Source organism: Peromyscus maniculatus, chromosome 22 (assembly GCF_049852395.1).
Source record: "Peromyscus maniculatus bairdii isolate BWxNUB_F1_BW_parent chromosome 22, HU_Pman_BW_mat_3.1, whole genome shotgun sequence".
Classification (NCBI taxonomy): Eukaryota; Metazoa; Chordata; class Mammalia; order Rodentia; family Cricetidae; genus Peromyscus; species Peromyscus maniculatus.
Genome location: NC_134873.1, coordinates 13,771,826 through 13,796,047, shown reverse-complemented (window position 1 = coordinate 13,796,047; position 24,222 = coordinate 13,771,826). Strand labels below are relative to the sequence as shown.

The 24,222-nt window shown below is 37.9% G+C and overlaps 1 protein-coding gene across 2 annotated transcripts in view; it reads left to right on the top strand.

The window, feature by feature from the left end:
• LOC102922927 (vomeronasal type-2 receptor 116-like) overlaps positions 1-24,222 on the top strand; it is a 181,590-nt gene that overhangs the window by 116,087 nt on the left and 41,281 nt on the right. Inside the window, exon 5 of one of the 2 annotated variants that reach the window (XR_013047376.1) lies at positions 23,534-23,643. Coding sequence is in view for 1 of the 2 variants with exons in the window: in XM_076559458.1 (XP_076415573.1) it covers positions 23,412-23,671 (260 nt within the window). In the remaining variant the exon portion in view is untranslated. Of the gene's footprint in view, positions 1-21,423; positions 23,672-24,222 lie in introns of those variants that run through there. The other variant, XM_076559458.1, reaches the window with a different exon arrangement.

Below are 24,222 nucleotides of genomic sequence, written 5' to 3'. Positions count from 1 at the left end.
CAAACTTGACCACATACAGAAGTCTCAACAGATGCAAGAAAATTGAAATAACACTCTCTATCATATCAGAACACTGTGGGATAAAGGTTGACTTCAACAAAAACAGAAACAATGAAAAGTCTACAAACTCCTGGAAATGGAACAACTCTCTACTGAATAACTACTAGTAATAGTAACAAAGGCAGAAAAATTAAAGGCTTCCATAGATTTTAATGAAAATGAATACAAAACCTACTCAAATACTATGAAAATGGTGCTAAGAGGAAAGTTCATAAGCAATAAGTGTCTACATGAAGAAATTGGAATGATCTCATACTAGCAACTAACAGAACACCTGAAATCTATAGAACAAAAAGAAACTATCACAAACAAGAGGAGTAGAATGCAGAAAATAATCAAACTGTGGCATGAAATCAATAAAATAGAAACACGGAAAACAATACAATAAAATTAATGAAACAAAGAGTTGTTTCTTTAAAAATATCAGTGATAGACAAATCCTTATCCAAACTAACTAAAAGTCAGAGAGAGATACTGAAATAAAAAAATCAGAAACAAAAAGGGGATATAACAAGAACATTGAGGAAACACAAAGAATCATTAGGTCATACATTAAAAATCTGTTCTCCACAAAATTGGATAAAAGAAACACACAATTTTCTGGACAGATAACACTTATCAAAGTTAAATCAAGATCAGATAAATAATTTAAAAAGACCAATAACCCCTACAGAATAAGAATCAGTCATTGAATCTCTCCCAACAACAGCAAAGGCCCATGTCCAGACAATTTTAGTGCAGAATTCCACCAGACTTTCAAGACCAGTTAACATCAATACTCCTCAAATTATTCCATGAAATAGAAACAGGAGAAATATTTCTAAATTCATTTTATGAGGCAACAGTCATCCTGATATCGAAGCCATATGAAGACTCAACAAAAAAGAGAATTACATAATAACTTCACTTATGAACATTGATACAAACATACTCAGCAAAATAGTCACAAACTGAATCCAAGAATACATCAAAAATATTATCCTTCATGATCAAGTAGGCTTCATCCTAGAGATGCAGGGAGGGTTAGACATACAAATATCTGTAAATATAATCCACTACATAAACAAACTAAAAGGAAAAAAACACATTATTTTTCATTAAATGCCAAAAAAAAAAACCTTTGACAAAATCCAACACTTCTTCTTGATAAAAGTTATGGAGAGTTCAGGGATACAAAGAATATATTTAAACATAATAAAGAAAATTTACAGCAAGCCTATAGCCAATATCAAATAAAATAAAAAGAAACTCAAAGCAATTCCACTAATATCAGGAACAAGACTTGCTGTCGACTCTCTCCATATCTATTCAAAATTAAAGTTTGTGTTAGAGCAGTAATAGCACTGATGGAGATCAAGGGGATATAAATTTGAAAGGAAGTAGTCAAAGTATAGCTATTTGCAGATGATAAGTGTATACATAAGAGACCCACAAAATTCTGCCAGGGAAGTCCTACAACTAATAAAAACAATCAGTAAAGTGGCTAGAAACAAGATGAACAAAAAAAATTTCAGTAGACATCCTAAACAAAAATGGCAAACAGGTTGAGAAAAAAATCAGGGAAATAACACCTTTCACAATAAAAATAAACAATATGAAATACTATGCGGGTAACTCTAACCAGGAACTCAAAGGCTTGTAAGGCAAAAACTTCAAGGCTTTGAAGAAAGAAATTGAAGAAGATATAAAAAGATGAAAAAAATCTCCCATGCTCATGGATTTGTAGAATTAAATAACAAAAATGACCATCTTACCAAAAGCAATCTACAAATTCAAATCCCCGTTAAAATTCCAACACAATTATTTAAAGATCTTGAAAGGACAATATTCAACTTCACATAAACAAACAAACAAACCACCACCAACTTCAACAACAAAATAATTCAAGTAGTTTTAAAAATCCTGTAAAATAAAAGAACATTCAGAGGTTTTATCATCCCTGATTGCAAGCTGTATTACAGTGGTATAGTAATAAAAACCTTGCCCCCAACTCTCTCATTGGATGTAGACATGAGTGACTCTGTTCATACCCAGTGAGTCTTTCCACAGGACCCATCCCTGAGACACAGAAGTTCCCTGGGAACACCCATCCAACTCTGGCCTAGTTTCAGGCAGGGCTCCTGCAGAAAGGCCCTCCCTCACCAAGAGGCCCCAATGGACACTGCAATCTATATGCCCTGCCCCCATACCCATCCACCCGAGACCCCAGCCACATTCTGAGTCTCAGAAACCAAACTGCCAGCTCTCATTGGACAAAGTGCTGTCAATGGTCCAAGAGTAACCTCAGGGGACAGGAAACCTGCCAGTCCTTATTAGACCAAGAGTGACTCTCTGAGAAGTAGAATCTGCTACCTCTCATTGGACCAAGAGAGGCTTCCTGAAACAGAGAATCAGTCAGCCCTGACTGGAACAAGAGCCCTGATAAGACCAAGAGTGGCTCCATGAGTCATAGATCAACTAGCTTATAGTGGCAAAAGAGAAGCTCCCTGAGGCACAGAATCTGCCTGCTCCAATTAGATCAAGAGCTAAGACTGGACCTAGAGGGGCCCCTTGAGACACAGGCATAACAAGCACAGAGTGGACCAACAGCAGCTTGCTCAGGCACAGGCACCTCTTATTCCCATTAGAGGAGGAGATGGGCAGACATCAAGGCAGAAGTACATACAACAACATAAAGAGCAATATGGCCTCATGAGACCCTAGCCCTCCTCCAACAGCAAGACCTGAATATCACAAAAAATATCAGAAGAAAGAGACCTTAAGAATAGCATCATGAAGATGCTAGAGGCCTTTCAAGAAAAAATGAAAAATGAAATTGAGGAAAAGATAAACAAAAAAGGGGAAGAAATTAATACAGAAATTGAGAAAAAGACAAACAAAAAATGGAGTGAACAAGACATTCCAAGACAAAACAAGGTTTAAACAATAGCTATCCACAAATCCAGCCCTACCGAAAGCACTAGAAGGAAAATTCCAACCTAAGGAAGTCAGATACACCCACAAAAACACAGGCAATAGACAACTCCACAGCAGTAAATCCCAAAAAGAGAAGTACATACACACTACCACCAAAAGTTAACAGGAACTAACAATCACTGGTCATCAATATCCCTTAATATCAATGGACTTGATTCACCTATAAAAAGACACAGGCTAACAGAATGGATATGAAAGCAGGACCCATCTTTCTGCTGCATATAAGAAACACACCTCAATTTCAAAGATAGACACTACCTCAGAATAAAAGGCTGGGAAAAATCTTTCCAATCAAATGGTCTTAAGAAGCAGGCTGTGTAGCCATCCTAATATCCAGGAAAAGAGACTTCAAACTAAAATCAATCAAAAGAGAACAAGAAGGACATTACATACTCATGACAGGAAAGATCCATCAAGATGAAGTTTCAATCCTGAATATGTATGCCCCAAACACAAGGGCACCCACATATGTAAAAGAAACATTACTAAAGCTTAAATCACATATAAAACCCCATACATTAATAGTGGGAGACTTCAACACCCTACTCTCATCACTGGACAGATCTGTCAAATTGAAACTTAACAAAGAAATAAGGGACATAACTGATGTTATGACTCAAATGGAATTAATCGATATCTACAGAACATTCCACCCTAACCAAAAAAAATATATATACCTTCTTCTCAGCACCCCATGGAAACTTCTCTAAAATCAAAAACATCCTCAGTCACAAAACAAATCTCAACAGATACAAAAAAATTGGAATAACCTCCTGTGTTCTGTGAGACCACCATGGTATAAAGTGAGATTTCAATAACAAAAAATTTACAGAAAGCCTACAATCTCAGAGAAACTGAATAATGCTCAACTGAATCACCAATGGGCCAAGGAAGAAATAAAGAAAGAAACTAAAGACTTCCTAGAGATCAATGAAAATGAATATACCACATACCCAAACTTATGGGACACTATGAAAGCAGTGCTAAGAGGGAAATTCATAGCATTAAATGCCCACATAAAGAAGTTGGAGAAATCTCATGTTAGTGACTTAACAGCACACCTGAAAACCCTAGAACAAAAAGAAGCAAAGTCATCCTAAAGGAATAGACACCAGGAAATAATCAAATTGAGAGCTGAAATCAATAAAATAGAAACAAAGAGAATAATACAAAGAATCAATGAGATAAAGAGTTGGTTCTTTGAGAAAATCAAGATAGACAAGCCCATATCCAAACTAACCAAAAGTGAGAGAGAGAGAGAGAGAGAGAGAGAGAGAGAGAGAGAGAGAGAGAGAATTCAAATTAGCAAAATCAGAAATGAAAAGGGTGACATAACACCTAAAACTGAGGAAATCCAGAGAACCATCAGGTCATACTTCAAAAACCTGTACTCCACAAAGCTGGAAAATCTAAAAGAAATGGATGATTTCGTGGATAGGTACTACATACCTAAGTTAAATCAAGACCAGATAAACTATTTAAATAGACCAATAACCCCTAAGGAAAGAGAAAAAGTCATTAAAAGTCTCCCAACCAAAAAAAAATACCCCCCCCAAAAAAAACCAAAAAACAAACAAAAAACAAAAACAAACAAACAAAAAACGGATCAGATCATTTCAGCCTAGAATTCTACCAGATCTTCAAAGAAGAGATAATACAAATAGTCTTTAAATTGTTCCACACAACAGAAACAGAAGGAACATTACCAAACTCCTTCTATGGGGCTACATTTACTCTGATTTCCAAGCCAAACAAAGATGGAACAAAGAAAGAGCACTACAGACCAATCTCCCTAATGAACATTGATGCCAAAATAGTCAATAAAATATTGACAGACTCCAAGAACATATCAAAACAATTATGCACCATGACCAAGTAGGCTTCATTCCATGGATGCAAGGGTGGTTCATCACATGAAAGTCTGTCAATGTAATACACCATATAAACAAACTCAAAGAAAAAAAAACCTACATGATCATCTCACTAGATGCTGAAAAGGCCTTTGACACAATCCAACACCCCTTCATGATAAAGGTTATAGAGAGATCAGGAATACAGGGAACATACCTAAGCACAATAAAGGCAATTTATAGCAAACCAACAGCCAACATCAAATTAAATGGAGAGAAAAAGTGATTTCACTAAAATCAGGAACAAAACAAGGCTGTCCACTCTCTCCATAGCTATTCAATATAGTACTTGAAGTTCTAGCTAGAGCAATAAGACAACAAAAGGAGATCAAGCGGATACAAATTGAAAAGGAAGAAGTCAAGCTTTCTCTATTTGCAGATGATATGATAGTATACATAAGTGACCCCAAAAATTCGACCAAGGAATTCATACAACTTATAAACATCTTCAGTAATGTGGAGGGATCCAAGATTAACTAAAAAAAAATCAGTAGCCCTTTTATACACAAATGACAAATGGGCTGAGAAAGAAATCAGGGAAACATCACCCTTTACAGTAGCCACAAATGATATAAAATACCTTGGGGTAACTCTAACTAAGTAAGTACAGGACCTGTATGACAAGAACTTTAAGTCTCTGAAGAAAGAAATTGAAGTTGTCAGAAAATGGAAAGATCGCCCATGCTCATGGATAGGTAGGATTAACATAGTAAAAATGGCAGTCTTACCAAAAGCAATCCACAGAATCAATGCAGTCCCCATCAAAAATCCCAACACAATTCTTCAGAGATCTCAAAAATACAATACTCAACATCTTATGGAAAAACAAAAAACCCAGGATAGCCAAAAGAATCCTGTACAATAAAACAACCTCTGGATCCCAACATCATGATCCATGACTTCAAGCTCTACTATAGAGATACAGTTATAAAAACAGCCTGGTACTGGCATACACATTTAAATGTGGACGAATGGAACTGAACTGACATTAATCCTCACACCTATTAACTTATGATTTTCAAAAAAGAAGCCAAAACTATACAATGGAAAAAGGTAAGCATCTTTAACAAATAGTGCTGGCACAACTGGATGTCAACATGTAGAATACTGCAAATATATCCATATCTGTCACCATGCACAAAACTCAAGTCCAAGTGATTCAAAGACCTCAACATAAATCAAGTCACTCTGAACTTGATAGAAGAGAAAGTAGGAAGTAGTCTTGAATGCATTGATACTGGAGATCACTTCCTAAATATAGCACCAGTAGCACAGATAATGAGAGAAACAATAAATTGTACCTCTTGAAACTGAGACACTTTTGTAGGGTAAAGGACATGGTCAACAAGACAAAACAACAGCCTACAGAATGGGAAAAGATCTTCATCAACCCCACATCTGACAGAGGGTTGATATCCAGAACATATAAAGAACTCAAGAAATTAGACATCAAAATACCCAACAGTCCAATTAAAAAATGACCTACTGTTGAGAATTCTCAACAGAAGAATCTCAAATGACTGAAAGATATTTAAAGAATTGCTCAACATCCTTAGTCATCAGGGAAATGCAAATCAAAACAACTCTGAGATACCATCTTATACCTGTCAGAGTGGCTAAGATCAAAACCACTGAAGACAGCTTATGTTGGAGAGGATGTGGAGCAAGGGGAACACTCTTCCACTTTTGGTGGGAATGCAATCTTTTACAGCCACTCTGGAAATCAGTATGGTGGTTTCTCAGAAAATTTAGAATAAGTCTTCCTCAAGACCCAGTCATACCACTCTTGGGCACATACCGAAGGAGTTCTCAATCATACCATGAGGACACACGCTCAACTATGTTCATAGCAGCATTATTTGTAATAGCCCCAACCTGGAAACAACCTAGATGCCCTTCAACTGAAGAATGAATAAATAAAATGTGGTACATATACACAATGGAGTACTACTCAGCAGAGAAAAACAATGACATCATGAGGTTTGCAGGCAAATGGATGGAACTAGAAAATATCATCCTGAGTGAAGTTACCCAGACTCAGAAATACAAACATGGTATGTGCTCACTCATAAGTGGATACTAGATGTAAAGCAATGGATAACCAGACTGCAAGTGACAACTCCAGGGAGGCTACCTAGTAGAGGACTCTATGAAAGACACAGTTATTGCCCAATGACAGAGAAATGGATGAGATCTACTTGAGAAAACTGGACATGAGGGGGATTACTGAAGGAAAAGGGTCAAGGGAAAGAGAGCTTAGGGGAGTGGGAGATCCCAGGTGGATTAGGAACAGAGTGGGAGAACAAGGAAAGAGATACCATGATAAATGAAGACTCCATGGGGATAGGAAGAAGCAGAGTTCTAGAGAGCTTCCCACAAATCTACAAAGATGACTCCACTATAGACTACTGGCAATGGTTGAGAGAGTGCCTGAGCTGACCTACTCTGATGATGTGATGGCCGAACACTCTACCTGTCATGATAGAACTCTCATCCAGTGACTGATGGAAGCAGATGCAGAGATCCAGGATCAAGCCCCAGGTGGAGCTCCAGAAGTCCAACTGATGAGAGAGAGGAGGGATTATATGAGCAAGAGATATCGAGACCATGATTGGAAAAAGCATAGGGACAAATAGCCAAACTAGCGGGAAACACATGAACTGTGACCCAAAAGCTGAGGAGCCCCCATGGAACTGGTCTAGGCCCTCTGGATAAATGAGACAGTTGATGAGGTTGAATTGCTTAGGAGGCTCCCAGGCAGTAGGACTGGGACCTGTCCTTGCTTCATGAGCTGGCTTTGTGGAACCTGAGGCCTATGCTGATGCTGAGACACTTTGCTCAGCCTTGGTGCAGGCAGGAGGGAATTAGACCTGCCTCAACTGAATGTATCAGGCTGCGCTAACCCCCTCCCCCAGGGGAGACCTTGCCTTGGGGGAGGTGGGAATGGGGGTGCATTGGGGAGGAAGGCTGGGGAGTGGGATGAGGAAGGACAAGGGAATCCATGGCTGATATGTAAAAGGACTAGAAAATCTCTTATATAAAATAAAAAAAATCCTTATAGTATTGTCAAAATGTCAATTCTCCAGTATCTCTGCCACTATGTAAATAATCTAAATTTAATTATGTCCATCAAAAAATAAGAACCTTATGTTATTGGCATAAACACTGACACACTGATCAATGAAATATAATCAAAGACACAGATATAAATTCACACATCTGTGGACAGCTGATTTTTGATAAAGAAACAAGAAATACACAATGTAAAAAAGAAAGAATCTTCACCTAATGGTGCTGGTATAAGTGGGTATCAGCGTGTAGAAGATTGCAGATAGATCCATATCTGTCGCTGTGTACAAAACTGAAGTCCAAGTGGATCAAAAACCTCAACATAAATCCAGTTACACTGAACTTGAAAGAAGAGAAAGTAGGAAGTAGTCTGGAATGCATTGGCACAAGAGATCACTTCCTAAATATAGCACCAGTAGCACAGAAACTGAGAGTGTCAATTAATAAATGGGACCTCCTGAAACTGAGAAGCTTTTGTAGAGCAGAGGACATGGTCAATAAGACCAAACAACAGCATACATAATGGAAAAAGATCTTCACCAACCCCACATATGACAGAGGGCTGATCTCCAAAATATATAAAGAACTCAAAAAACTAGACATCAAAATATTGAACAATCGAATTAAAAATGAGCTACAGAGCTTAACAGAGAATTCTTAACAGAAGAATCTCAAATGGCTGAAAGATATTTAAGGAATTGCTCAACATTCGTAGTCATCAGGGAAATGCAAATCAAAACAACTCTGAGATACCATCTTACACCTGTCAGAATGGCCAAGATCAAAACCACTGAAGACAGCTTATGTTGGAGAGGATGTGGAGCAAGGCTAACACTCCTCCACTGCTGGTGGGAATGCAGACTAGTACAGCCACTCTGGAAATCTGTATGGCAGTTTCTCAGAAAATTGGGAATAAGTCTTCCTCAAGACCCAGCTATACCACCCTTGGGCATATACCCAAGGAATACTCAATCATACCACAAGGACACATGCTCAACTATGTTCATAGTAGCATTATTCGTAATAGCAAGAACTTGGAAACAACCTATATGCCCTTCCACTGAAGAATGGATAAAGAATATATGGCACATATACACAATGGAGTACTACTCAGCAGAGAAAAACAATGATATCATGAGGTTTGCAGGAAAATGGGTGGAACTAGAAAATATCATCTTGAGTGAGGTAACCCAGACTCAGAAGGACAAACATAGTATGTACTCACTTCTAAGTGGATACTAAATGTGAGGGAAGGGATGGCCAGACTGAAACCCACAACTCCATAGAGCCTAGCTAACAGGAAAAGACCCTATGAGAGACACATGGATGACCCTGTGAAGGAGAAGTAGATAGATCTACATGAGTGGACTGGGTGTGTGTGGGAGTGGCAGAGGTCGAGGAGTAGGAAATGAGAACATAGGGAAATGGTAGGGTCAAGCTGGAACAGGGACAGAGTCGAAGGGCATGGAGGAAGATACCATGATAGATGAGGACATCATGGGAATAGGAAGAGGCAGGGTGCTGAAGAGGCTCTCAGGAATCCACAAGGTTGACCCCACCTCGGTCGGCTGGCAGTGGTCCAGAGGGTACCTGGACTGGTCTACTCTGGTGACCAGCCTAGCAAATAACCTAGCTGTCATCATAGAGCCTTTGTCCTGTGACTGATGCAGGCAGATACAGAGATCCACGGCCAGGCACCAGGCTGAGCTCTGGGAATCCAATTGATGAGAGAGAGGACAGATACTACAGGTGAGGGACAGAGAGGTCATGATGGGAGGACATGCAGAGATGACCAGCCATACTAGTGGAAGCCCATGATCTGTGGACTGGTGGCTGTGGAGCCCCCATGGGACTGGACTAGGCCCTCTGGATATGGAAGACAGTTGTTTGGCTCAAACTGTGTGTGGGGGTACCCAGGCAGGGGGAATGTGATCTGTCCCTGGTCTATGGGCAGGCTTCTGGAATCTGGTGCCTCTGGTGTGACACCTTGCACAGCCTTGGTGCAGTGGGAGGGGGCTTGGACCTGCTGAGGCTCAGTGTGCTGGGCTCTGCTGCCTCCCAGTGGGAGATCTCGATTTGGGAGATGTGGGGATGTGGGGAGGCTTGGGAAAGAGGTCTGGGGGTTGGGAGGAGTGAAGGGGGGTATCTGTGGATAGTATGTTGAGTGAGTAGAAAATTTCTTAATAAAGAAAAATGAAAAAAAATTGTCTTCATAATAATCCATAAGTAAAAATATCCAGTAGAATGAGATATTTCAATGAGATAATCACACTACATTAAATGCACTGGGAATCCCCACACACCCATTCACACCATGCCAGGTACCAGAGAAGGATGGCAGCAGCAATTATGTAAAGGGACAGCAGTACCAAGAGACATTCTGAAGCTGAAGCCCCTGGGCTTTGTCCATTTGAGATTCTCCCATCAGTGCTTTCCTTCCTGAAGCTCTATTGCTACCTGCAGCTCTTCTGACATGGTCACTGGCCCAGGATCCTACCGTACTTTCAAAGAAGAATTAATCCCAATTCTCCTGCAATTATTCCACAAAATAGAACCAGAAATAACCATACTCAATTCTTTTTTACCAGGCCACAATTGTCCTGATATCTAAGCCACATAAAGACTAGTAAATGAAGAGAAAGTCCAATTTCTCTTATAAACAAAAATACAAAATTACTCAAAACGTACTTGAAAACTGAATCCAAGAACACATCAGAAGATCATCAACCATAATCAAGGAGACTTCATCACAAGAGACATAGAAGCTTCAACATACACTTTTCAATAAATGTAATCTATTACATAAACAAAGTGAAAGACAGAGCCTACACATTCATCCCATTCTATGCAGAAAATACCTTTGACAAAGTCAAACACTCCTTCATGAAAAAAGTCCTGAAGAAATTAGAGATACAAGTGACAGATCTCAATATAAAGATCAATTTACAACAAGACCACATCAACATCAACCTAAAAGGGTAGAAATTGAAACTATTTTCAAAAAAATCAAGAACAATAAAAGGTTGTCTACTTTCTCCATATCTATTCAATGTAGTACCTGAAGTCTTAGAGACAGGTGCATCTCTGTGACTTGGAGGCCAGCCTGGGCTACCGAGCGAGAGCCAGGAAACTACACAGAGAAACCCTGTCTCCAAAAACCAAAAAAAGAAAAAAAATAACTTACAAAAACCAATAGGCCTCTTATATAAATGTAAAAATGGATTGAGAAAGACATCAGGGAAATAACACATTTCACAATTGCCTCAAATAATCTTGGAGTAACTCTAACCCAACAACTGAAAGACTTGTCTAATAAAAACTGAAGACACTGAAGAAAGTGACGAAAATATCAGAAGATGGAAAGATGTTCATATAGCAGTATGCTTACTACAGTAAAAATGTCTGTCCTACCAAAAGCAATCTTCAGTTTAAATGCAATTCCCATAAAAATTGCAACACAATTCTTCACCAAACTTAAAAGGACAATTTTTAGCTTCATATGGAAACACCAAAAATTCAGAATAGATAAAATAATCCTGAATAATAAAACAACTATTGTAAGTAACACCATCCCCAATCTAAAATTGCACTACAGAGCTAAAGTAATCCATGGTATTGGAATAATCATAGACACAATGATCAAGGGAATAGAAATGAAGAACCAGATATAAATCCACACACCCATGGAAACCTGAGATTTGATAAAGAAGCCAGCTACACACAAGAGGAAAAAGAGGGCATCTTCAACAAATGGTATTGGTCAAACTCAATGGCTGATTGTAGAAAAAGGCAAATAGATTAATATTTGTCACCTTGCACAAAACTTAAAATAGAATAAGAATCTCAACCTAAGACCAGCAGGACTGAATCTGATAAAAGAGAAAGTTAGGAATAGTCTTGATCACATTAGAATGGGAACAGACTTTGTGAATAGGAGACTTAACAACAATTAACAAATGGGGCTTCATGAAACTGAAAAGGCTTTGTATTTCAACAGATATCATTATTAATACAAGGAGGTACGCTTCACAACGAGACAAGATTTTTAACAAATACATGTCTGATAAAGGGCCAATATAAAAATATGTAAAGAATTAAAAAACTAGATATTAAGAAAAAATAATCTAAGTAAAATGGGATGTAGAGCTAAACAGAGTATTCTCAGAAGAAGAAACACAAATGGATGAGATGCATTTAAAAATGACTCAACATCCTTAGTCATCAGGGAAATCCAAATCAGAACTATACTTAGATTTCTTCTGACACCTGTCAGACTGGCCAAAATCAGTAAAACAAATGACACCTCGGGCTGGCATGAATATAGAATAAGAGGAACTCTCATTCAATTCTATTGCAACTGCAAATTTTTACTGCTACTACAGAAATCATTGTGGTTGTTCCTCAGGAATCTTCAAGGATCTACTTCAAGATCAAGCTGTACTACTTGAGTATATAACCAAAGGACTCTATCTACAACTTACTGCAGAGACATTTGCTCAGCCATGTTTATTACTTCTCTTTTCATTATATCATTATATTGGAAACAGACTAGATGTCTATCGATGGAAACAGAAAGTGTGGTACATTTATATAATGAAATACAACTCAGCAGATTTTTTTTAAAAAGGAAAATTTCAGGTAAATGGATGGAGCTGGAAAAATCATCCCAAAGGAAATAACCCAGATAAAGAGACAAATATGGTATATATTTGCTCCTATGTCAGTGTTAGGTGTTAAGTCTTTTGATAATCAGGCTAAAATCCAGATGACACCAGAGGATAGGTAAAGATTAATTGACTAGTGGGGAGAAGTGAATAACCCTAAGAACAAGAAATAGAATAGATAGCTTTGTATGGACGTGGTGACCTGGAGCAGGAGGGTCACTTTGGGAAGTAAGAGAAGAGGGGGTGAAGGAGGGACTATGGGCCATTTGAGAGTGTGTAGAAATCTAATAAATTAAAAATGTCATAAAATATATACAAATATGAAGATGATCTAAATGGAATTATCAAATATGAGGGAGACAGAGGTTCAAATATGTATCTTTCCTCACCAAATGTCATTCCAATTCTGGCAAAAGGTTGCATTTAATTGAGTTGTTGGCCAACAGAATCCCATGGGAACTGTCGAACAAGCCACACTATTGCCAAGTATATTAGTTACTTTCCACAAAATGATGGTAATGCCCTAATGCTGAAGACAACACCTGTACAACTCACTGAAACATGGAGATGGCAAGCTGGTGCCTACCTAGAACCTTCACCTTTACGGACTAGTGTACATGGTATTGGAAGGTACCCTGCATGCTACCAGAAAAGAAAGCCTGAAAGTAGATAGGCCATGGACATAGGACAAAACTAAATATTACTGTGAAACATATGAATCCTAACAACATTCTCCTATACTCCTAAATCAATGTCTTGCTCAGACGTCATTATAGAAGCTGCCTCCTGCACTATATGGATGTAAATACAGAAACACTCAATATGCAGAGCATGAATTATTGTAGAACACTTAGTGCTAAATTGGTTTTTTCCATTAGTTCCTTCCCCCTATAGCTCAGGGTACCCTGCAGAAGTGCTGGTGGAAAGAAAGTTAGTGCAAGAATGGATGGAGAACACCAAAAAACACATTCTACTAAATACATCAGTACCAATGCACATATGAATGCACAGACTACACCAGCATACATAGAGACTGCACAGGTTTGGTGATCATGGTGTCTTAGTGCTGAGTGTGGAGGTCAATAACAAGCCTCTATCTGTATCCCAGAAGGTATTTTCAAATGAAAACTACTCGTAAGAAAGAAAAAATAGTTTTCTTTCCTGAGTGTCACAGGGTATAGAAGCCACTCTTGAGGCCCGGCCCCATACCCAGCAGTAGATAGCCAACATAAAGCAAACTGGATGGTATTGTTGTCTCATATTTTGTCTTGACATTTTCTTTCTTACTCTACAGGTCTTTTGCTTATGTATTATGATTTTTGATTTTATGATTTTAGGGGATTCTGTGCATGATAAAATGTGTGTTTCTCTTTATATATGTATATCTTGTGCTTTTTCTTTGGCTCTATGTTTTTTTATTCATTTGTTTGTTTTTCCTATTCAGGTTGTTTGTTATTATTTTATATTATTTTAATTTTCTGGATGCCTGTTTGTTTTCTAATGATAGAGAACAAAAACATGTGGATTAGGGTGGGTGGAGAGGTGGGGAGAATCTTGGAGTAGTTAGGGGAGGGGAAACCATAACCAGATATATTGTGTGAAAAAAATCTATTTTCAATAAAAAATAAAACTTTCTTCTTAGTGTCTTTGTAAAGTTTGATTGGTGAGCATAAATTGTTTAAATTTGTTTGTATCATAGTATATTCTTTCCCCCCTCTGATTGTAGTGATAGATTTGCTGATTATAATAATCTAGACTGGCATCTGTGGTCTTTCAGAGCTTGTAGAACATCAGCCTAAGACCTTCTTGCTTTCAACTTGTTCATTGAAGTGTAAGCTGTTATTCTATTGCAGTAGTTTTCAACTTTCCTAATGCTCTGACCCCTTAATATGGTTCCTCATGTTATAGTGACTGCAACCATAAAATTATGTTCATTTCTACTTTATAACTGTAATTTTGGTATTGGTGGAATTGTATTGTAAATATTTGATATGCATATGGTCTTTGTTGACCCCTGTGAGAGGTCATTTGGCTACCAAAGCATTCACAACCCAGTTTGAGAACCACTGCTCTATAATAAAGTACATAAAAGGATATTTATTTATTTTCATTTATTAATTTTTATTTTATTTTTTTCATTTTATTTTTTTATTTTACAATACTATTCAGTTCTACATAATAGCCACAGATTCCCTTGTTCTCTCCCTTCCTGCCCCCCTCCCCTTCCCCCCAGCCCACCCCCCATTCCCACCTCCTCCAGATCAAGGTATCCTCCGAGGACTGGATATTTATTTTTAATATTTTTATATTATGTACTGAAAATTTCATACATAAATAAAATGTGTTTTGAAAATATCTACCCTTAACTCATTCCAAGAACAACTTCTTTCCATATTACCCTTCCATCTTCATGATTACTGTTATTTATAACACACTGACTCCAAACTTAGTGTTACCTATGTATAAACCTGTGTTAAACCATTCACTGGAGCATGGGCACTCTCCCAGAATCCATACCCCTGAAGAAAACTGACACTCCCTCCTCTCAGTCCTCAGCTGTCAACAAATCTTCAAGTATGGGCCAAGGCACATGAACCAACCACAAACCATGCCTGGATTTGTACAGATGTGGACCTTTGCAGGTCTTGTTAAGACAATGATATAACCTCAATTCATGAGTGCAGCATACCTCTGTGTGCAGATGTCACAACTTTAAAGTATACCTCCCTGACCTATGGATTTTTCCGTCTTTCTGTCCCATTTCCCCCAATGTTCCCTGAGCCTTGGGAGTAGGGTGTGTGATGTAGATGTCTCACTGAGGATTCTGAAGATAAATACATTCTTCATTTTGACAAATTATATACCTCTATTAACTGTCAGAGCTTCTTTGGGGAGTGCGGGGAATTTGTGTAATCTATTCGTATGGAGATAAATATTTTTTCTTTTTTTTTTAATTAAGAGATTTTTTTTCTATTCACTTTACATACCAACCACAGATACCCCTATCGTCCCTCCTCCTGCCCTCTAGCTTCCATCCCCCCCAGGCAAGGTCTCCCATGGGGAATCAGCAGAACTTGGTACTTTTAGTTGAGGCGGGTCCAAGCCCCTCCTCCTTTCACCAAGGCTGCGCAAAATGTCTCACCATAGGCACAAGGCTCCAAAAAGCTGGCTCATGCATGAGGGGCAGGTCCCGATCCCACTGTCTGGGAGTCCCCCTATACAGTTCAAGCTAAACAACTGTCTAGCTTATCCAGAGGGCCTAGTCCATTACCATGGGGGCTCCTCAGCTATTGGTCCACAATTCGTGTGTTTCCACTGGTTTGACTAGTTGTCTCTGTACTTTTTGCAGTCATGGTCTCTGTTGATATCCCTTGTTCATAGAATCCCTCCCATCTCTCATCAGTTGGACTCCTGGAGCTCCGCCTAGGACCCAGCCGTGGATCTCTACATCTGCTTCCATCAATCACTGGATGAGAGATCTATGGTAACACTTAGGGTATTTAGCCAGCTGATCACCAGAGTAGACCATCTCAGGCACCCTCTCAACTATTGCCAGTAGTCTATGGTGGAGTCATCCTTTTGGATTCCTGGGAACCTCCCTAGCACTCTGCTTCTCTCTGTTCCCATGATGTCTTCATTTATTACGGTATCTCATTCTGTGCTCTCCTTCTCTGTTCCCATTCCAGCTCAGACCCCCCGCCCCCGTCCCTTGCCCTCCACTACTCACCATCTCATCCTAAGTTTGCTCATGTAGATCTCATCCATTTCTCCATAACTGGGCAATCCATGCGTCCTTCCTAGGTTCCTCCTTACTAGCTAGCCTCACTGGAGCTATGGGTTGAAGTCTGGTTATCCTTTGCTTTATAGCTAGTAACCACTTATAAGTGAGTACATACCATGTTTGTCCTTCTGAGTCTTCTTTGTCCTCACTCAGGATGATATTTTCTAGTTCCATCCATTTACCTGCAAACCTCATGATGTCATTGTTTTTCTCTGCTGAGTAGTACTCCATTGTACCATATATGTACCACATTTTCTTTATCCATTCTTCAATTGATGGACATCTAGGATGTTTCGAGGCTCTGGCTATTACAAATAATGCTCCTGTGAACATAGTTGAGCATGTGTCCTTGTGGTATGATTGAGTATTCCTTGGGTATGTGTCCAAGAGTGGTATAGCTGGGTCTTGAGGAAGATTGATTACCAATTTTCTGAGAAAGCACCATACTGATTTCGAGAGTGGCTGTACAAGTTTGCATTCCTACCAACAGTGTAGGAGTTTTCTACTTGTTCTACATCCTCTTCAACATAAACTGTCTTCAGTGTTTTTGATCTTGGCCATTCTGATAGGTGTAAGATGGTATCTCAGAGTTGTTTTGATTTGCATTTCCCTGATGACTAAGGATGTTGAGTAATTTCTTAAATGTCTTTTAGCCATTTGAGCTTCTTCTGTTGAGGATTCTGTTTAGCTCTATAGCCCATTTTTTTTTAAATTGGACTGTTAGGTATTTTGATGTCTAGTTTCTTGATATATTCTGGATATCAGCCCTCTGTCAGATGTGGGGTTGGTGAAAACCTTTTCCCATTCTGTAGGCTGCTGTTTTGTCTTATTGACTGTGTTTTGCCCTACAAAAGCTTCTGAATTTCAAGAGGTCCCATTTATTAATTGTTGTTCTCAGGGTCTGTGCTACTGGTGTTATATTTAGGAAGTGATCTCCAGTGCCAATACATTTAAGGCTAGTTTCTACTTTCTCTTCTTTCAGGTTCAGAGTAACTGGATTTATGTTGAAGTCTTTGATCCACTTGGACTTAAGTTTTGTGCATGGTAACAGATATAGATCTATTTGCATTCTTCTCCATGTTGACAGCCATTTATGCCAGAAGCATTTGTTGAAGATGCTTTCTTTTTTCCATTGTACAGTTTTGGCTTCTTTGTCAAAAATTAGGTGTTCATACATGTGCAGATTAATGTCAGGGTCTTCAATTCGATTCCATTGGTCCGTATGTCGGTTTTTATACCAGTACCAAGCTGTTTTTATTACTATAGCTCTATAGTAGAGTTTGAGGTCCGGGATGGTGATGCCTCCAAGGGTTGCTTTATCGTATAGGATTCTTTTAGCTATCCTGGGTCTTTTGTTTTTCCATATAAAGTTGAGTATTTTTCTTTCCAAGTCTGTGAAGAATTGTGTTGGGATTTTGATGGGGATTGCATTGAATCTGTAGATTGCTTTTGGTAAGATTGCCATTTTTACTATGTTAATCCTACCTATCCATGAGCATGGGAGATCCTTCCATTTTCTGATATCTTCTTCCATTTCTTTCTTTAGAGATTTAAAGTTCTTATCAAAAAGGTCTTTCACTTGTTTAGTTAGTGTTATCCCAAGGTATTTTATATTATTTGTGGCTATTGTAAAGGGTGATGTTTCTTTGACTTCTTTCTCAGCCCTTTTATCATTTGTGTATAGGAAGGCTACTGATTTTTTTGAGTTGATCTTGTATCCTACCACTTTATTGAACGAGTTTATCAGCTATAGGAGTTCCCTGGTAGAGGTTTTGGGGTCACTTATGTATACTATCATATCATCTGCAAATAGTGAAAGTTTGACTTCTTCCTTGCCAATTTGTATCCCTTTGATCTCTTTTTGTTGTCTTATTGCTCTAGCTAGAACTTCTAGTACTATATTGAATAAATATGGGGAGAGTGGACAGCCTTGTCTTGTTCCTGAATTTAGTGGTATCGCTTTGAGTTTCTCTCCATTTAATTTGATGTTTGCTGTTGGCTTGCTATAAATTGCTTTTATTATGTTTAGAAATGTTCCTTGTATTCCTAATCTTTCTAAGACCTTTATCATGAAGGGGTGTTGGATTTTGTCAAAGGCTTTTTCAGCATCTAAGGAGATGATCATGTGGTTTTTTTCTTTCAGTTTGTTTATATGGTGTATTACATTGACTGATTTCCGTATGTTGAACCATCCTTGCATCCCTGGGATGAATCCTACTTGGTCGTGATGGATGATTGTTTTGATGTATTCTTAGATTCGGTTTGCCAATATTTTGTTGAGTATTTTTTCATCAATGTTCATGAGGGAGATTGGTCTGTAGTTCTCTTTCTTTGTTGCATCTTTGTGTGGTTTAGGTATCAGGGTAATTGTAGCCTCATAAAAAGAGTTTGGTAGTGTTCCTTCTGTTTCTATTGTGTGGAACACTTTGAAGAGGATTGGTATTAGTTCTTCTTTGAAAGTCTGGTAGAATTCTGCACTGAAACCATCTGGTCCTGGGCTTTTTTTGGTTGGGAGACTTTTGATGACTGTTTCTATTTCTTTAGGGGTTATTGGTCTATTTAAATGGTTTATCTGGTCTTGATTTGATTTTGGTATGTGGTATTTATCCAGAAAATTGTCCATTTCTTCCTGGTTTTCCATTTTTGTGGAGTACAGGTTTTTGAAGTATGATCTGATGATTCTCTGGATTTCCTCATTGTCTGTTGTTATGTCTCCCTTTTCATTTCTGATTTTGTGAATTTGGGTGCTCTCTCTTTGCCTTTTGGTTAATTTGGCTAGTGGTTTGTCTATCTTGTTGATTTTTTCAAAGAACCAACTCTTTGTTTCATTGATTTTTTGTATTGTTCTCTTGTTTTCTATTTCGTTGATTTCAGCCCTCCATTTGATTATTTCCTGGCGTCTATTTCTCCTGGGTGAGTTTGTTTCTTTTTGTTCTAGAGCTTTCAGTTGTGCTGTTAATTCATTGGTATGGGATTGCTCCATCTTCTTTATGTGTGCATTTAGAGCTATGAATTTTCCTCTTAGCACTGCTTTCATAGTGTCCCATAAGTTTGGGTATGTTGTACTTTCATTTTCATTGAATTCTAGGAAATCTTTAATTTCTGTTTTTATTTCTTCCTTGACCCATTGATGTTTCAGGTGGGCATTATTCAGTTTCCATATCTGCATTTAGACACACATTTACACACACACACACACACACACATACACACACACAAAATCACTTATTCACTCACATATACACACAGTTCAAAGCTGATTTTGGGACAAATCATAGAGACCCAGAGCTTATATTAAACATTTTAGGCAGGCAAACATTTTCTTTACATTTTGAATGGCATACAATACTTTGCTTTTCTAAAACAATTGTAAAAGAATACTATGTTTCCAATAAACATAATGTAGCCAAATGAAAACTAATGGTTACCCACTGGAGGCAAACCAAACCTAGTGCTGTTCCAAATCAATCCTGCCCATAATAGACAGGGATAAATCTCATAAAATAAATAGAATAGTATTAGTTTTAAATTTGGGGAAATGAATCTATAAAGAAAAAGTCAAGTTTCCAGAAATATTTAGAAATAGAGTTTAAACAATACAGAAAGTCAATTATCAAATCAAAGTAGTGACACACAGACATGTGTATTTGAAAGAATTAAGCTTAGTGAAGTCAGTAACTTTCCCTTCTGTTCTATGACAAATTGAATCACCTTGTGACTACATACATTTTATTCTACAACTCTTCCTGTTTCTGTCATTTAAAGTTTTATACTGGAGTTTTTCTAATGTCAATCTAACCCTAACTCTACATAAAACTATTCAGGTTCAAAATAGAAAACCTACTTTTAAAAAAAACCACACACACAAATAGTGTTTGCTGTGTTAAATGTCAATGTATTGTTCCACAGGGACTTGAATATCACATGATCACTGTCATATTGCAGCACATCATCAACAACAGCACCTTAAAGTACATCCTGCCAGCAGGCAGTGATATTGATGGTAACCTGTGTAATGTTGAGAATTTCCTCTTCATTCCCTCATTGTGAACTCATAGATCTAGACAAATGAGCCCATATAACAGATATGGGTAGATTCGCTATGAAAAGTTAAGTCAGCATAGAATGATTAAAAAACACAAAGAAAATGTTCTTTAAAACTATCCAGACAATGAGAATAATGTTTCCTGATAGAACTAAAATTATGATTAAGATCAGTGTATCTGTTTGCTTGAAACATTTTAGATATTAGGATTAAAATAGTTTTTGTCACTATCAAACAAAAGGTAAGAGCTTTTCAAACAATTCTTCAGAAAAGACATGCAAGCACATTACTAACTGTTTTTGAGTTCCTGTGACAATAAACAATTAAAAGGAGTCATGGTGGATTGAGGTTTAAAATTCAAATGGATACAGGACATTATGGTGAGGAATGATGTTGGTCACTTGGTATGCAGTCAGGAAACAGAGAGTGTTCAGTCAACATTCTTCTATTGATGCTGTTAGAAACAAAAACCTGTTGGGAGCCATACCTATTCAAGACTTTCTCTGAGCCCCTAAAGAGAAGACTGAGAGAACATTAATTATGTCTTTGCCCAGGAGCAGACATAGCAATGCCAGTCTTTGGCTGGAGCCAGTGCATCCAATGAGTTAAGGATGCATTTTCTGGAGAGTCAACATATCTCATTGTACAGGAAAATGGTTGTCATTCTCACCCAAATCCACTGTGTACTTGGTTTGTAATTGTCATTAGACATCCTCTGTTCCACTTGTGCAGCATTGTTTAGTTGCTCCAGTTAACTTAGTTCCATTGTGTGGTAGTTTCTGCTAACTTTACCTCATTTGAAGATAGCAAATGAGAAATTGTACTTCATAACAATCTTGCTTGGCATAAGAAATAGAGTATTCAGGACCTCCTGAGATAACAATCTTTATCTCTGATCCTCTGAACCTTCATTCTCAGATTGCTGTCATTCAAGAATGACCTTGTCATCCAGGAATGGTGCCAGCCCCATATTTGGATCAGTCATCTTTCCTGCTCAGATCCTTGATTGCTATGTCTTCATTCCTCCTTTCAAGAACTAGAATGTCAGTTCTACATACTTGTCACATATTCACCATATGACTTGAATAATTAAGCATCAAGACAGAAAAATAAAGTACAAGTTAAATCCCTGTGCTTCAAAACAACATGGGACTCATTCTATGAAAAAAATTGGAATTTGGTTTCTGACCTGCAGTTCTGAAACAGCTTCAATATATTATGTGAATCCTGTTCTGATGTGCACATGCAGGCAATATCATCCTGGATGGTTGTCGATAGCTCAGAAGTGTGATTCAGAGCTGCTGCATGGGATGCTGCAGTCACAAAGCCTCTGCACAGTCAGGGCACCATGGAGAAACAGTGTCTAGATGGGGGAAACGCTCCCACTTCATTTCATCTGGAATTAATATCCATAGTACACAGAGTAAGAAAAATCTCAAACATCCAAATGCTCAATCCACCCAAGTCTGAGAAGATGTTGAGCAGAAGATATTAAAAATAATAATTATTTGATCAGTTTATGAAAAGAGATCAATTTTATACTGACAGAGAAAGCACAACCTAATCCACATGAGATTCCATCCCAACCTATTGAAGACAGCAAACATTTAAAAAATAATTTCAACAAAGTAGGTGATGATACAAGAATTCCCTCCTTTTGTAGTGGTAATAGAATCTATCTACTGTGGCCACTATGGAAATAAGTGTAAGGTTGGATCAAAAATTACAATTCAAACTAAGTGATCTCTCTCAACTACTTGTGGGAATGGAGCCAACATGTGTAACTCAACATCCTAAGACATATCCATATTAATTGACAGATAATCCAAGGGAGACAAGATATGGAAATCACACAAATAACATCATTAGAGAAACTAAAATCATACAAGATATATTTTTCCATAAATAAATGTGGCAGTCACTATTTTGATATACTGTCTAAATATATTTTCTCTGTCATACATAATAATACATGAAAGAACCTAAGCCACACTCATTCATGAGATCTCTATCAGGCAATGTATATCCTGCATTCCAACAAAACAAAGGTTCTACTTATGGACAAAGTCTTAAAGGAAGAGACTGCATCTGAAAATTAGATGTGATGCCCAGCAATAGGAGCAAGTGTGGAAGAAACCACAGTTCTGGGTGGAGACATGTTTCATTACAAGACACTAAATATGAGGACTGAATAGCAGACAAGGAGATCATGTTTTAGAACTTTTTTGAGTGTGAACGTCTGTATTGATAAGAATATTGGACTGACTGAGTGGGTGTTGAGTCACAATAATTCATTAATTTCCTGGTCAATACCAGGCAATTTGGCAGGTTGACAGGTTATCTAGAAGGTAGGAAACAAGTATTTTCAGGAGACTCTGCATGTGTGACTAGCATACATTAGCACATGAACAACACAGAAAGTGCTTTGCTGCTGGCTGAATGTTGTATGTGATACTGTCCTTTCCTATCATCAAAAACATACATGTTGTCCCATGATTAAGCTCAAGCTCTGAATGACATAGGCCCTTTGTGATAATCTCATCTCTCACTAATATGGAAATACTGATGAAATCCACTGAAATGATCTTCAATGGTGTTCATGCACATGGTTGTTGAAACAGGATGAGGCCCAAGCTTCTCAGCAGGAGATTGTCCCTGGGGCATTTACACTATGGGCATGAATGAAATCATGGCACCTGAGGCTGCAGAATATGATTCTCACAACAAGTTTTCCTACCAGTGTTGATGAAAAGGTTGTAGACCTCAGATGCAGATCCTTAGGCCAGAAATTTCCAGATGTATCCAAGAATCATGACACAGATGGGCACATGGGATCTGGTGTATATACACATGCTCCCATTCAGCAAAAGCAATAAATCAGGCACATATATTTAATTGCATATGTGATGTTTGTCTGCATGAGAAACAGGTTTCACCTCTGCTCAGTCTTAGATCTGGGAGACATGGGGAAGCTGTGTGTTCTTATTATTTCCCTCTTGCTCCTTAAGTTTTTTCTCATCTTGTGCAGTTTTACGAAAACCAACTGCTTTTGGAGAATAAAGAACAATGAGGATGATGGAGATTTGAGGAATGACTGTGAGTTTTTACTTTTCCTGTCTCCAGAACCTATAGAGGAAGCTTTTTCCAATATTCTAATCAATTTTAGGTAAGTCATTAGCATCTTCATTTCCTACATAAATGTCATGAATTAGAAGTCTGTGCCTATGTAGAAAAACTTGATGAGATTCTATCCTGTATTTCCCTCTGTAACATTTGAACTATAGAAAAATTTCTCCTTTATTGATCATTATTTTGGTATTTTCTAATGCATTTTATTGTACTGTGGCTTTCTTAGATTCCAGTTCACTAATCTAGAAGGTGAGAGAGACAGGTTTCTTTTTCTTGTCTTCTCATGCATCTCCTTATGTTGAAAGTTGTCATTGCACAGGGTCTCATGATCTGACATGAAAACACAAATACAAACCACTGGCATGAGTTTGGCATGAAGAGGCTGTGTTACAGTGCCTCTTCAAGTGTGTGCCAAGGATTCCTACATCAGCAAGTATAACTAAAGCCTTCATAAAGAGCTTACTTAATTTTGGTCTCTAACCATAAGGCTCATGTTCATACATAGAAATAGAGGTGTATGACTAGTATGTGTGATTACAATATCAAAATATTACATACATATTTGTGAGTATACATATATATGTTGCA